We start from the raw sequence: 14,907 nt of genomic DNA, 5'->3' as shown, positions 1-14,907 counted from the left end.
GCTGAACCCCTTCCTATTTATTCAGACCATTTATACAGATGGCCAAGATCATTCTGAGTTTTGACGGTCTTCCTTGTAGTTTCCTAGTGCAAGATGTAGGAGCTGGAAGAGGTCAGCCAGTCTCCAAGGGTGTGGAGAGCGAAGGCAGCACACTGCGTCCTGCTGTGCTGCAGCACTCCTCCAGGTAGTACTTGCATGGTGAAATGTTAAACAAATTTGTGTCTGCCTTGAACAATGGATATTTTATGCCCTTGCAGTTGAGCAAAAGAAATAATTGAAAAAGTAAAATGCATTCAAAAGCTTTTTTTAAGAGAAATTATATTAATAGCTCCAACTAAACAAAGGGTGGGGGGAGATGGTTTTGCTAGGAAAGTCTGCCTCCAGAGCTCACGAACACAGGAAAAGTGGACCAGAAGGCACCTGCTGAGTTTCTAAGCTTAACCCCCAACCACTACAAGCATCACATTACCCTCCATAAACTGATGAGAAATCCATCACTTGAGAAATCCAAAGTCTTGAGAGTAGTTTGGATTTCTTTGTCTTGCTATTCATTTTTCTCTCCATCCTACTTCCTCTCCTCCCCAGCCTGAATGCTGCTGTCCAATTTATACAATTTTATCCGTGTGCCTACAGTGACTTTTAGTGTAGGTCGTTTCTCCTGGCTGTTTGCCCCAAGCACCAGGAGCAAACACTGCTCTTCCTCTCAACTTTCTGTTGAAAGGTTAGAAACCAGATCCTCCGACCCATCTTCTCAGAAACTGGCTCATGCCTGGCACAGCAGACCCATTGTGACCAGAAACCTGAGAAAGCAGTCCTGCAGGCAACATGGTGCTTTGCTCACATCTAGCTTTTTCATTTCCAAAGGCCACAAAAGCCTGGGGCATCTGGTGCTGGGTGCAGGCATGAGCAGAGGACTCCTGGGAAGCTTTGGATCTTACCTGCTCTGGCAGTTACCGCCATCCAGCTAAATGGGTCTGAAATGGCCTGAAAATTTCTGGAACAGCCCGTTTTTTTCTAAAATGCTTGTTAAAACATACAGCACAGCAAGGCTGAGGAAGTAGTTGTCATTGCAGCTTGAAGTGCAGGGTCAGGAAAGGGAACCTAAAGACTTCACTTCCCGCTCACGGAGAAGCCTGCACTGCTTTCCTGCCCACACAAAGTGAGAAAGGGAGGGTATTTGAAAAGAAGTTGTCTTGTACAGAGCCTAAGAAGAAAGTCAGATTTGCTGTCTTCACTGGCTTTCCTTCCCTTGCTCAGCACCAACAGGCAAGTCATGTTTTTAAGTGAGTAAGGGACGGAGAACTATATAATTATTTGAATCCAAGGACACTGGGCAGCTGCTAGGTTGGGGAACACTGATAGATTCATGCCTTTTTCACCACATGAGTGGCAAAGTCATCTGCCATAAAGAGAGAAGAACCTGCTCAGTATGATAGTTCAGCAGCAATTAGATGGGCTGGACCAGGAGGCAACTTCATTTTCACCAGCAACAGAAAATCAAGGTCACACTCCTGTTGGCCACATTAAATAGAGGCTAAAAAATCCTACTTGCTAGTGCACTAGCTCTTGGATTTAATGGGTATTTTCAAGCTGAGAGTAAAGTGTGTCGATTCATTGCTCTTCAGACAGCAACGGCAAAGAATAAGTCATAAATGCAGGGTTGAAATTAAGCATGCTGACTGTGGTTGCATTTTTCCTGACATCAGCTCGAAGTGCAGCTATTGGAAAAGAAATTCTGTCCTGTGGGAAAATTTCATATTATTTTCAATTTTCTTTTCATCTCAAATCAAGGGGAAACAGAAAACCTTTCTATGGAAGAGAAAGCTCCACAGGAAAAAATGTTTGGAAATGTTGAAACACGTTGCTTCAGCAAATTTATTAACGTCAGTAGAGATAGCAAATAACACATGGTATTCCCTCTATGTTGTTCAGCTGGAAGGGTGAATGCCTTTGCAAAACATAACTAAAGATCATTAATATGAGTTTAAAAGTGAAAAACAGGTGGAAAAAAACCCCTACCTTCATGCACATAAGTAAAAATAGCTGCCCTACATTTTTCAGGAGAGAGGAATGACTTTTTGGAGCCTGAGCCTGAGAGGTCCCACAAACTGACTTGCCAATGATGAAGCTGAGACCCCTTAGGCGCAGCATGGCACTGCCTGGGCCTTAGCAGACCCAGACCTGGTTCAAATGCAGCTGCTGGGGACTATTTGTAAGACCCTTCACTCCACTGTGCATCAGTTGTCCCATTAGCAAAACAGCAGTAAAGGTATCTACTTCCTTACACCTCCCCAAAATGCAACCTAAGGAACACCAACTTAGTATTGCATTTCACCATCTCTTGGAAAGCAAAGGATGATGTTGGCAGAGAGTTGGCCAAGAGAAAGCAAATAGAAACACTGACATGTTATAAAGCAATGATCCAAGTACTACAGTCTTGCTAAACTCCTAGTTCCAGTAAGTACCATGGACCCAAGTGGGTTATGGTCAGGGGAAGGAGAAAACTGACTCCTAAGAAAGTGCTGGAGGATGTGACATTTCCATTTCCAAGATGTTGCTGATATGCTGAAAAATCCCTCTTCTGCCCATTTAGAACAGCTGGAACTTTGCTAAAATCAAACCCTCCCTGTGAAATATTTTTTTGCAAATCAGCACATTTCTGCAGCACATTTTTCTTCCCTTGGCAGGGAAGGAGGCGTCAGGAGTTACCACCCGGCTGTGATGACACCTCGTAGGAACAGTCAGAAGAAATTCCTGAAATCCTTGTTGCTGAAGAGCAGGCTTTGACCGATATAGCAGAGGGACCATGTCCACTCACTGCTAACAGCTGCAGGCAATTATGTGCAGGCTGAGATGGGAAAACATGTAACATATTTTATGCAGATGTCAGACTAAGAGAACAAGTAGTAGAAAAAGGATCGACCGAAGCTGCACTTCTGGGACCCGTTCACAGAACTGTGTAGAAACAGTTCAAGATTCATCCTGTGCAGATCGCATTAGAAATTATCTTGATGACAAAGGAAAAAGAAATGAAGCTAGTCTATGTGTCTTCCTACTCTTTAGGGTGCAATCAGAGCACATCTTCAGCATTGCTATTAGCATTCCTCCACCAAAGAAATCTCAGCAAAGCATTGAGCTCACATTTTCAAAGATGATGCTGTAAAGCTTCCCAGATTATATATTTTCCTCTTTAATTTATACCTCTGAGAATAATGCTAATCAAGGAGGCAGTGAAAGTGGTGAAACATCCTCGGACCCAGGTTGATTTATTAACAGTGGTTGCATTATTCTCACTTGGAGAATGATGCTAGTATCCCAAGCTTCTGGGAAAAAAATCTTGTTTGCTGGTAGGTTATCAAACACAAGTTGACAATGTACTTGCATAGCAGATATGCATAAGTGCATTGCACAGTATGATTCATTTGCAAAACATCTAGCATACTAGATGCTTGATAAAAGTAGGTTAGAAGAACGATTCATTAAAAAGCAACAGCGGAGAGGGGGAAAAAAAGAAGCCCAAACTCTGAAATCTCCTTCTGGGAATGATATATTTTCTTTTTACTCTTTGTTCAGCCCTCCCTCCTCAGTTTGCTTTTGAATAGAGTTTGAATAACACAGGGATGGACAACCATGTAAAAATAGGTGTAACTAGATGAATATTACAAATGCCATCTTCATGGCCTAGCAGATCAACCAAATATGCCAGGGATTATACATGGTCTGCTTACCATGTTCAAAGTGAGAGCAGATTGCATATATTTTACACAGCATAAATCCCCAAGCCTGTCTCCTTAGCTCTAACCTGAACTTCTACGACACAGCAACCGAATTATAAAGGCTAATGTCAGAAAGACTTCGAAGAAAAAAAATCCCCAAAACGGCAACTGGCTTTTACTATGATAGCTGCTCAGATGATCCACCGTAATCTCCAGCAATAATAAAAAAAGAAAACCAGAAAAAAATGTGCATGACATGGCAATTCTAAAATAGAATAGAAAACTTTGCAGGCCAGAATTAGTGCTTTTAAAATGGAATTTATGTGTATTTGGAATAAATGTCCTACTATAAAACCAAATGTAGACAAGTTACATTTCTAAACACTGATGCCAGCCAAATCAGGTGAAACACATGAATTGATTTGGGAATAATTTGAAAATATATGCACTGCTTTCTAAGATTTCACTATTTTTTAAATATTATTTTAATCCGTGTATCTCTTGTGGAAAGGTATTTTTTTTCTGATGGCAAATTTCTCAAAAAAAAAAAATTTCAGGAAATTCAGTCCTTTTTTCCTGGCATTAGCAGAGACAGGTATGCTTTTTCAAAGGCAGAATTCCTATTTCACACATGTAAAAGTAACCCAGTTTTTACTCAGTGACTCCATATCTGTGCATGCAAACAATTGTTTGCTTGCTTGACTTTTCAGTCAAGCATGCAAGGTACCCACAATAAACACACATGAAACTTTTAAAGTAGAGAATTAGATACCACCTACTAAAAATCTACTCCAAATTGTTCAGTGATGTTAAAATCCTAGCTTGCCTGTAACCAAGATGCCACTTACCAGCCATTTTAATGTAAGGATTTTTGATCAGTGAAAGCGATAAACTCTAATTTCTGTCATAAACAACATGTTCAGAGGAGGTTGACTCCTCTGGGACTTCTGCTGACTCTTACACATCATCTTGGAGCTTTGCCTTTGGGCCCAATATCTTTCTTACAAACTAATTGCGGTCTGAGAAGCACAGAGCACACACACAGAATTTCAGGATAACCGGGAGGTCCTGAGAAACCAATTCTATATTCAACCACAGTCATACTTTAGCTAGAGCATTAGAGAAAGCAGCAACAACATGAATGCTGCATTACGACTTTTTTAAAGAGCTGCAAAAGGGAGGAACCAGCCTCAGCTTTAGGTCAGCCCCACATCAAAGGCAACTGTCTCAAAGTTTAGCGCCCAGCAATATTGCAGTTTAAAGCATCTATTTGGTCAGTGATGTTAGTGAAAATATAAACCTTTGTAATAAAAAGAAAAAAAAAAAACAGCAAAAGGGCAAATGTGGTACGTCCTAAGACAGAGATGAGCACTAACTAGAGATGAAAAAATGGTGAGCAAGACTGGGATCCACACTTTTATAACTTCTATAAGGGGTGGAAAAAAGCATTTCCCTTTTTACTACAATCAGTCTGCAAATAACGTATGATTACTGTGCACATCATACAGCTACACCTGCACACAGAGCAGTTAAGCCTCCAGTTCAGATGAAGTGTACATTTAATTTCCAGCAAGTTGCATTGCATTTCATCGCTGAAGTCAACAGGAATGAAAATATTCTGAAATGCAAAACATTTCCTACGCATATGAGCGGCAAGTGCATCTCTTTTGCCTCTAAATTAAGGACATCAAGGGAAAGACCTAATTAAGACTTATTGGAATTCAGACCCCCCTGTACATCAGTAGTCAGTGGAGAGATGGTACCCGTGAAATCTCATTACACCCTCCCACAAAGCACATGGGGATGTGCTCAGTAGATCAGAGCAGAGACGAGATGCTGTGCTGCCCGGGTCCGCCTGCTGCAGATTTTCACCTCCCACCCCGGCTGTGGCCTTGGTGCATGTTCCTTGCACAGGGAGGGGAACGACACTGTCCCAAATACAGGTGAATACTCACACAGCGGCGACAGACTTTGAGTGACTTTTAGGCTTTGCTCAGGATCTCTCTAGCCTTTTGGCCTGCCAATGACCTTGGGATTAAAAGCACTTCCAAGCAGAGCTGCTCTGCTGCCTATCTGGGTGTTGGGACCTATACGGGGTGAGGCACTTCCCACCTCCCTGGCATGCAAAATGCTGTCTTTGGTGGGTGTAGGCATCCTCCCTGCATCAGCCTTGCTACCTCCAAGTTGGGAGGCAGGATTAGGCCTGTAAAAGGCAAAACTCCCTTGCTGATTGCAAGCCATAAATGCAGTCTGTGTCTCAACCAATTCCTTTATAGGTACCCCCAAGTGCTTTTGGGAGCAGTATGTAAGGGGCCAGGCTCAGCAGTAGAAAATCAGTACCGACTCCAACGGCTCAGGCTGTCTGCAACCCCTCTCTGCACAGCTGAGCTGCAGAGGCTGCTCAGGGTGAGGGTTTTTAGACTGTTTGGTTGTACAGCCAGTGACTAATGCAGCACAAGCAGGGAAGGGTTGGAGATGTCATTCAGATCCATAACTTCTATGTTTGCGGCTTTAAAATGTGCATATGAAGGCTATTTCGATGGGGTGAGGGACAGCCTCCTTGGGCTGTGTTTGAGAGACAAAGCACTGCCAGCACTGGCAGCGAGAGGCTCCTGCCCAGCCCCGTGGCTGGAGGCCGTCCCCTGGTGCCAGGGTTCCTCCTCCTCAGCCACAGGGCTCACACAGAGATGCCCGCATGTGCACCCGAGACATGGACTGACATTTGCTCAGAAAAAAAAAAACTGAGAGACCAGAGAAGCACAAGATCCCCAGGGGCTGGGAGTAGGAAGGTTTCCAGCCTGACAAGTCTGCTCCATACATTTGTTTTTTACTGGCCACAGTTAACAAACCCTTCAATGTCTTTAAATCTACCAACAATAAATCAGCTGCAGTTCATAAATTCACCACTGCTGAAAAATAAGATGTAATTCATGTCCTGAACGGCACAGTAAAGCCTCGAGCTGACATAACTCTGCAGGTCTGCACAGTCACCCCGGCACAGAAAACATCTTTTGGCGAGCATCCTCCTGTGCTCCGTTCTCACCTGCACCCAAGCAAACACCCTGCTGCAGCGCCACATCCAGGGTGGGAGTTACTGCCATGTGAAGGAGATTTTGGGAATGCTGCAGCTGTTAATGGCAATTGTGTCAAAATAATCTCTGAAGAACCAGCTACCTTTTCTGATACGAGATCTCATGATAATTGGACACTGTATCAAGGGCAGGCATCTCATTACAGCAGTGAAAGAAATATTCAAAGAACTCTTTTAACAGCTGTTATTTAAATAAAGATGGAAAAGCCTACTTTTAAGGAATATTAAAGTATAAAGCCAATGCTTGTGAGATAACACCTTAATATTTGAAAGAGACAGGATTATGAAGGCTATAGTCATTTCCAACAATTTTTAGTCTCACCTGGACACACACAATAGATCAAAATAAACAACGACATTATAAGGATTTTCATTTCAAGTTTTCAGTGTCTTTAAATGCTAATTTTCACAGTGCTGTAATGAGATAGGTAAGTGCTGGTGTCTCTATTTTACACACAAGTGACCTGAAGTAGTCTGGTCTAATGTGTAATAAAGCCAATTTATCCGTGATATATCTTCTACTTCATTTATCCCTAAATTCAGCAAAACCTGCTTACCTTTATGCATATGCTTAAGACCATCTTAATTTTTTAAAGCAGTTAAGAATGCATTTATGTTCCATATAATTAGGATCTTAAATACTTTATTAAAACATAGAGGACTGAAATAGGTGATTAAGGTCCCCTCTATCTCAAGTCTTGTCTTGCAGGTGAGTGCCAAGAATTTTTTCTCACTGTTGAAGGTACGGGTTTTTTTAGAGGAATAGGCTGAGCATAAACCAGAAGTGTCTTAAAAAACAAGAATATTAAATGTGGGGTGTGTTCCTGAGTGCTGAATCATGCCAAGTCTACAGCAGCATATATATTTACTTTCCCTAAATTAGAAAACTAATTACAAATAATGCTTCATTACTTGAAACATGGTTTGCTATGTGAAGGCCTTTTTTTCTTTTGAAAAAAAAAAAAAAAAAACAACAAACAACCCAAGAAAAACAAGAACCCCAGGTTTTTGTAAGCAGCCCTGATCTGGCAGTAAGAGAATACAACATGAAAAACAGACACAAGGACATAAATGCTATGTAAAAGTGAAAAAGGCTTAGTGCGTACTCGGCCTATTTTAGAGGTACTAACTACTCAGGAGGGAAAGTGAGGCAAATTCCTAAGTCACCCATTTAAAAACCTCCATTCCCTGTTGATTATGTGGACCTGCAGCACAACTCCTTAGGTATTTCAGGAACTTTGAACTAAAACACACGTCCACGAAACAATTAGGTCTTGGGGCAAAATCAGGTCTCGGGGTCTAAAGCAGAGACAAATGCTAGTCCTGAGCATCGCAGGTCAATCCAGGCCACACAGCTGGGCCAGCATCCTTTCATGGGACAGTCTGTGAAGACATGATAAACAGACCTGTGGGATCTGCCCAAACTTTTCCAGGAGGACTGAGCCAGACACAGCACTCAGGCATTTGCTGTGGTCGCCATCCCCAGGCAGACTGAGGGCACGTGCTGAGTCTGCATGTACTGCACACTACAGTTTTGGGGGGAAAAATAGGGTGTATGACAATGTCATTGAATGGCATTTCCAGAGCTGCAGAAAAAAGGAGGAAGATGTGCCTCCCAGGACCCTTCCACCTGTGAGATATAGTGAGCTACCCAGCCCAGAGGAGACTCACAGCCCAGGAAATACTGCAACATGCAAAACCTGTGCTTGCTGCAACTGGGACATCCAACGCATCTCCCCCCCCCCATGCCGTTCTCCTCCTCCCCAACCTTTCCTCCTCAGTTCCTTGCCTATAAATAAAACATTTCATTACTGAGTGATGAAGATTAAAATAAGGCAGGTGAGTCACCCTCCCTGGTACTACTCAGCTCTTTCATCTGCCTCATCCTCTTCCTCAACCCATTTGAAGCTCTGAAGGCTGAAGAAAATTCATCAGCATGGAAGTCAAAGCAGGGATGCAGTTACCTGCATCCCTGTGGGGAACAGGGCAAAGACAATTGCATTTTGATCTGTATGGAGTTGAGAACTTGAGAACTATATTGCTACACAGATTTTAACCAGGAGATTTTATGCACCTCCAATAGTACTTTTTACCCCCAGATGCAGAGCACTTGCTGGAGGTGCCCAACAGGAGCCGTTGCTCCTACTTTATCCAAGTGGGAACGAAAGATGGTATTTAAACAGGAATTGTTTTTAGATAACTGACTGTGGGCTGTGATGAAATGGCTACTTTGTCAAGCTGCGTGAGAATTACAGGAACAGAAGGATCTAAGAAGAAATACTCTGTTTTTCTGACCCTCTCTGCAAAATCTGCTTGCACTCAAACAACCCCAGGGAATGGGGAGAGCCTTCACCAAATGATCTCCATCACCTTCACTCACACCAGTATGTCAGAGGTTTTGAGGGGCAAACCCAGGGAACAGAAAAAAATACATTGAATTCTTTCAATCAGGAAGGACTAAAATGTCAATAATAGAATTGGCATGAAGATATACTCTTCCAAAGTGAGACTAAATCTGGCCTCGGTGGGCTAAATTTGAGCAAGATTGCCTGGCAGTTGACGACGCATTTCCAAATAGCTGCTTAGCCTCCCCTGTGGCATATGCTTAGGTCAGTGAATCCACCCTATCAAGACTCTTTCTACAGCAACTTGAAAAATGAGGTTTTTGAACTTGGCCTTTACAATGCACAGGGCCTTAAGCAGTACATTGCCATGGATGCTTAGGGAAAGGGAGCTCTTGCTAAAGCAATACTTGGAAAGGGGTGGGGAGGCCACAAAGAGCAGCTGAGCCTTGTTGAGCAGCAAGTTGCCTTGGGGAACCTGCTATGTTTGGTTGTGCCCTGAGATCCCCAAAAAGCATCGGTGCCAAATCCAGGCAGCACAGACTTTTATATTCAAACCCACTTTTCTCCACCCAGGTGAACTGCAGGGTTCTCAAACTGCCTGAAAACCATGCATAACCTCTTTCACGTTGAGGTGTAAAGCTGCCAGTAACCACCCTCTCCAGTCACTGGACAGAAACAATAAACTGAGATTTACAGGTGAAGAATTATCAGTACAAACAGAGGCTTATGCTAGGAGCACCTCACTGCAGTCCCTTGCTGGCAAGGGGTTGGTGGGTTAGTTCATGGTGAGAGCATGTGGATACACAGCACACGTTTTCAAACTCAACCTCTACAAGTCATGTGAATTCGAAAGGATTTTTTAAAAAGTCTCTACTTAAAACACTGAGCCTAGACAGTCTGTCCTCATCATGGAGCAGCAGGATCCAGGACCACTTATGATCTTGTACACTACATCTAGACCCATCAGAGCATGAAGTGCTCCCGGGATTTGGTATCTCACTGCTCCTCGGCAGGCAGAGGCTGCTCCTCAACTTATCTGCTTCATCCAAGCAGCTTCTAGTCCCTCCTTCCCACCTTGCCTCATTGGCACATACTACATGGGTGTCATTCAGTCCCATAATCATAGAATCATAGAATCATAGAATGGTTTAGGTTGGAAAGGACCTTGAAGATCATCGAGTTCCAACCCCCTTGCCATAGACAGGGACACCTCCGACTAGACCAGGTTGCCCAAGGCCACGTTCAGCCTGGCCTTGAACACCTCCAGGGATGGGTCCTCAACAACCTCTCTGGGCAACCTGTTCCAGTGCCTCACCGCCCTCAAAGTGAAAAATTTCTTCCTTATGTTTAATCCTTATGGGTTCCCATAGGACATATTTGCCATCCCACAGTGTCCCCACAGACATGTCCCAGTTGTAATGCCATCTCCTGTGGAACTGGCCGCCTCTCCTTTGGCCAGCTGGACCCCACCTGTGACCTGTCTTTGGAGGCAGCTGGAAATAGGCCAGCACTGCCAGGGATGTCCTGACTGCTGTGGCCAGTCTGAAGGCAAAGAGCATCCTGGCGTGTGTATCAGCAGGTAGGGCTCACTGGCAGCTAGCTCAGCCTCAGCTACACGAATGTAGGGACATAACCGCTGCTGCATGTAAATCACCTGGCAGTTACCCACCAATACAAAAGGCTGCATAAAACTTCCCAGATTCTGAAACAGGAATCACCATCTGAATGAGCTCCTGACCTTTCTCCCCTCGTTTTCCCCCTAAACATACCTGCACCATGGAGGTACAGTCCATTCTTACTTTTTGCCATTTCTCTAAAGGAAACCATATGTATTTATCCTGGGGAATGCCTGGTAGCTTGTGTAATATTTTTTGAAATAATTATTTTCGAGGAATTTTAATCACTGTTGATGCATAAAAATAAATAACACAATCTGTGACCAGATGGTGTGTTGGGTGACATGGGGCTCTCCTCACCAACATGCAACTGCTCACCAGCATTTCAGGACTGCTTCAGTCTCCAGTCCTTGTGAGAGATGCCTGCAAGATCCTTTCAACCTGAACCAAATTCATCTTTGGGAAGAGAAACTCTCCATTTGAGGGATAGAAACATTTTCAGCAAAATCCAGGGGCCAAGTATAAAAGCAAGAGAAATTGCTTTGTCTCTGCCCAGAAGCTACTCGAGTCAATCTTCATTGAAGCTCTGCAGGAGGTGAAGCAGATGTGGGATCTGCAGCTCCTTATTGCCCTGACTTTGCCTGAGAAATCTCTGAGCTTTCTACTCCTCGTGGGAATTTTTTTTCTGCAGTCCAAATCATTGCCGATTTTGGTTGATCTGAAGAATGGGGAGTGAAATCCATTGCTTTTCATCATTCAGAAACTACTCACAAGGTTTTGACACAAGGCCAGTTTGGCTCAAAGCCGGGCCCACAGCCAGCTTGAAAGTATTCCTGAACCTTTCAACAATCCCTGGCTGGTTTTCAAACTTAAAACAAAAGCCAAGTTCAGGGAAAGTTTGCAAATTTTTAGGTTGTATAAGAAAACTTCTGTACAACTTGAGATAAACTCCCACCATTTATTTTCAGTTATTTTCATGCTGGGAGAATCTCTTAATCTCCAAACCCTGCTCTTGCATCAAAGAGCAGAAATCATGTTTTTCACAAAAAGGGCTGGTCTGAGAGGTGTGGATGAAGATAGAGGATGTGTCGGGAAACTACTAGGAAAACATACCATCCAGTTCACTCTTGTCTGGACGCATTGTTCCTTGTCTAAAGTGTCCCCAGGTGCCCCACTGTATAGGGAGTGTTGTAAGGTTATGGCAGTTTTTGGCAGTGTTTTAGTTGCTGGATCTAGGTATGTCCTGCTGGGTCTATTCCTACAGCTTAGGAACATGCAGAAATCCCCCTCTCAGCAGGAGAATTAAAGAGTTTTCTGAAATGCTTGATGGTTTTAGATATTCAGCAATATGACAGACCTCTTATTCAGCAACTGAAGAATATTTAGTCACACACAGAGAACAGGGAGATTATTTACTTCCCCCGGTGAAGGGAGCGGGAGCTGGAGCTGTCTAGGTAGCGTGGAACAGAAATACAGGTGCTGCAGCCACAAACAGAAAAGGAAACTGCACGTGCACGACTGTACTGGTTGGGATGTTGATCTGTCTGCCATGGTCAGCTAGACACACACAGAGTCACGTAACAATTACTTTATTAAACAGGGATAACAAAATGGGAAATGTTTAAAACATTACTACTCTTAACAATATTGCTAATTTGACATTCTGTCAATCCACAGCTAGCAAACACCAAAAAAGGTCTGTATTGCTCACTTTATCTCCACCTTGCCAGTTTGACACATGCAAACAAACATGTCTAAAGCCCCTTTGCAGAGGATTCCAAAAGCCAAAAAATGTTTTAATTGCTTCTCTTTTTCTTTTTCTTTTATTCTCTTTTTCTTTTTCTCTTTTTTTTCTCTGTCTTTCTATTCTGTATTCTATAAGCCTGTATCTACAGATCAGGTTAAGCCTGAAGAAGCTTTCGTTAAATGTAAGCAGCATCAGTCATTCAACTTAATGGGGATTTACACAATTTAAGAGACCACCCCTCTTTGTTCTGTACGCTAAGATTCAGCATGGCCATATTTTTATCCATCAGTGAACAACAAAACCTCACAAGATCCTTTCCTCCTTCTTCATGTCATTATACTTTTGAGGCAACCCTACCTGGAGACCCAAATCCTGCCCCTTTTCACACACACACACCCCGCACCTAGAACAGTCTTACATTACAAGCCATCTGCCTCCCTCTCCAGTAAAAAGTCACGTTTCACAACCTACCACTCAGATCAGCGAATGAGCAGCACATCAGCAGATTAGCTGCCTGCCCAAAGCTACAAAACAGCAAAACATTTCCCACATCAGCCAATTGGCGTTTTACTACTGAACTCAGTAGCATCAAGCAGACAGAAAAGCACCAGGGAAACATCCATGTTGAAAGCATACACATGCACAGATGCACACTCAGACACTGAAAAAACCATACAGATGGATATAAGTGGAATAATACACGTAGTCATGCAGACTATCTCTCTGGCTAGCTACTATTTGTGCTGATTGACTGGAAGGGATTAGAAAAGACTCAGCCCAAAAACACAGCTCCTAATGCTCCTGCAGCTATTGCATAACAGAGACCAATTCCCGTCCCAAACCCTGACCCTCAACTTACTCAAGACAAGTTTAATGCTGTCAGGCTGCATAATGGAAACATCTACTTCCCAGTGAAGAGGAATCTACACGGGATCCACCAGCTTCCCCGGGGCTGGGTTATTCAGTTATTTGGGTTCTCTGATGGGCAGCAATGGGAAAGAAAATAGGGAAGTGTCACCAAGAAGGAAACAGTCATTTTTCCCCAAACATTTCTACCAGGAGCTACTGGAAGCTGAAACCTGGGGTTCATTAATAGATATACACCTGCTATTAATACACCCACTAAAGAAAGGAACGCTAAGCCAAGGGAAATCAAATACAGCCCAAAAGTAAACTGAAAATCAATGAACCTGCAGACCCTAGCTAAACTAAAGGCACCTTAAGTCAAATACACCTAGGAAAGCAAAAGGAGGAAAACACAGCAACCAAAAAGTCCACAATTAAATGGGCGTGTCTCAAAAGCATGCAGAAAATATACAAAAACTTCATAATAGGCACTCCATTAAAAGCTAGATGTTGAAATAATATAAGGGACCATGCAGGAATTCCAGGTGCACGGGGAATAGCTGAAGCAACTCCTTTGAGATCTGTGACTCCAGATGTATACAGGTGTAAAACAAATGAGGACAGAGCCACATCAAGTCAGGTGAAATCAAATGCCCTCCAACATTTCACTGAAATCTGGATATCCTGTGCCTAGCAAACTGCAAAGAGCTTTAGGGAACTTGGCTGGGTCCTGTGTCACCCTCCCCCACATCAGCAAAAATGATCGCAATTGCTTGTTATTTTCTGTTTTCCTATATGCGCTCACTAACTCGTTAGTAATGTTGTCAAGCAGCCAGGCTGGGAGAAGAACCCGGGAAGGGACGGGAATGAGACAACCAGGAGATGCTGCTGCCAGGGCCCCTTTGTTGAGCATCCCTGGGTACCCCTCGCCTTTTACCTGGGGATGCAGTCGCCATGGCAACGGGCGGGTGTTCCCTGGCGGAGCCGAAAACCAGCTGTTCCCGCTGCTGAGCCCCATCTCCATCCCGCAGCGGAGCCCCAGCTGCATACTGGTCCACCCCATCCGCAGCCCAGTGCACCCCAGTGCCCGCCAGCAGCAGGTCCTGGGGGGCCGAGTCTGGCTGGCTGGGGGGACTCGGAGCTGCTGCTGCTGCTGCTGTTGCTGTATCTCCACTAGCGCTTATTACGCAGGTGAAAATGGCTTTTTTAGTTGGAGCCTTCCAGCCCTTGCGTCACCCTGTGGCTGGCATATCACAGGGCAGGAATCTGCCAGCCTGGCTGCTGCTCTCCCCCGTTTAACTGCTTCAGCAGGGTAGGCATCAGCTTGTGTGGATAAGCGAAGAAATGCCCCCTTCCAGGCAGGCACCCGCCTCCCTCTCCTCTCCTGCGGTCCCCGACACAGTGCGCATCCCCCTCCTCTGCATCCCCTCCTCTCTAGAGCATCCCACAGAGCGCCGCAGCCAGGCACAGAAACGCGCCTGCCCTGGAAACGCCACTGGTTCCTCCTGCACTTCCAGGCTTGGTGGAGAGGGGAAAGACAGCCCAC

General features: G+C 44.2%; 1 protein-coding gene across 1 annotated transcript in view; it reads right to left on the bottom strand.

Annotated features, from left to right (window-relative positions):
• Nucleotides 1-14,511, bottom strand: part of RTN1 (reticulon 1) — a 127,005-nt gene extending 112,494 nt beyond the window's left edge. Inside the window, exon 1 of the mRNA XM_009885583.1 lies at nucleotides 14,299-14,511. Within this exon, the coding sequence (XP_009883885.1) occupies nucleotides 14,299-14,317 (19 nt within the window). The 5' untranslated portion in view covers nucleotides 14,318-14,511. The remainder of the gene's footprint in view (nucleotides 1-14,298) is intronic.
• Between the last annotated feature and the right edge of the window lie 396 nt (nucleotides 14,512-14,907).

The sequence above is a fragment of the Charadrius vociferus genome, unplaced genomic scaffold (assembly GCF_000708025.1).
Source record: "Charadrius vociferus isolate BGI_N301 unplaced genomic scaffold, ASM70802v2 scaffold355, whole genome shotgun sequence".
Classification (NCBI taxonomy): Eukaryota; Metazoa; Chordata; class Aves; order Charadriiformes; family Charadriidae; genus Charadrius; species Charadrius vociferus.
This window is presented reverse-complemented; position numbering and strand designations above follow the sequence as displayed.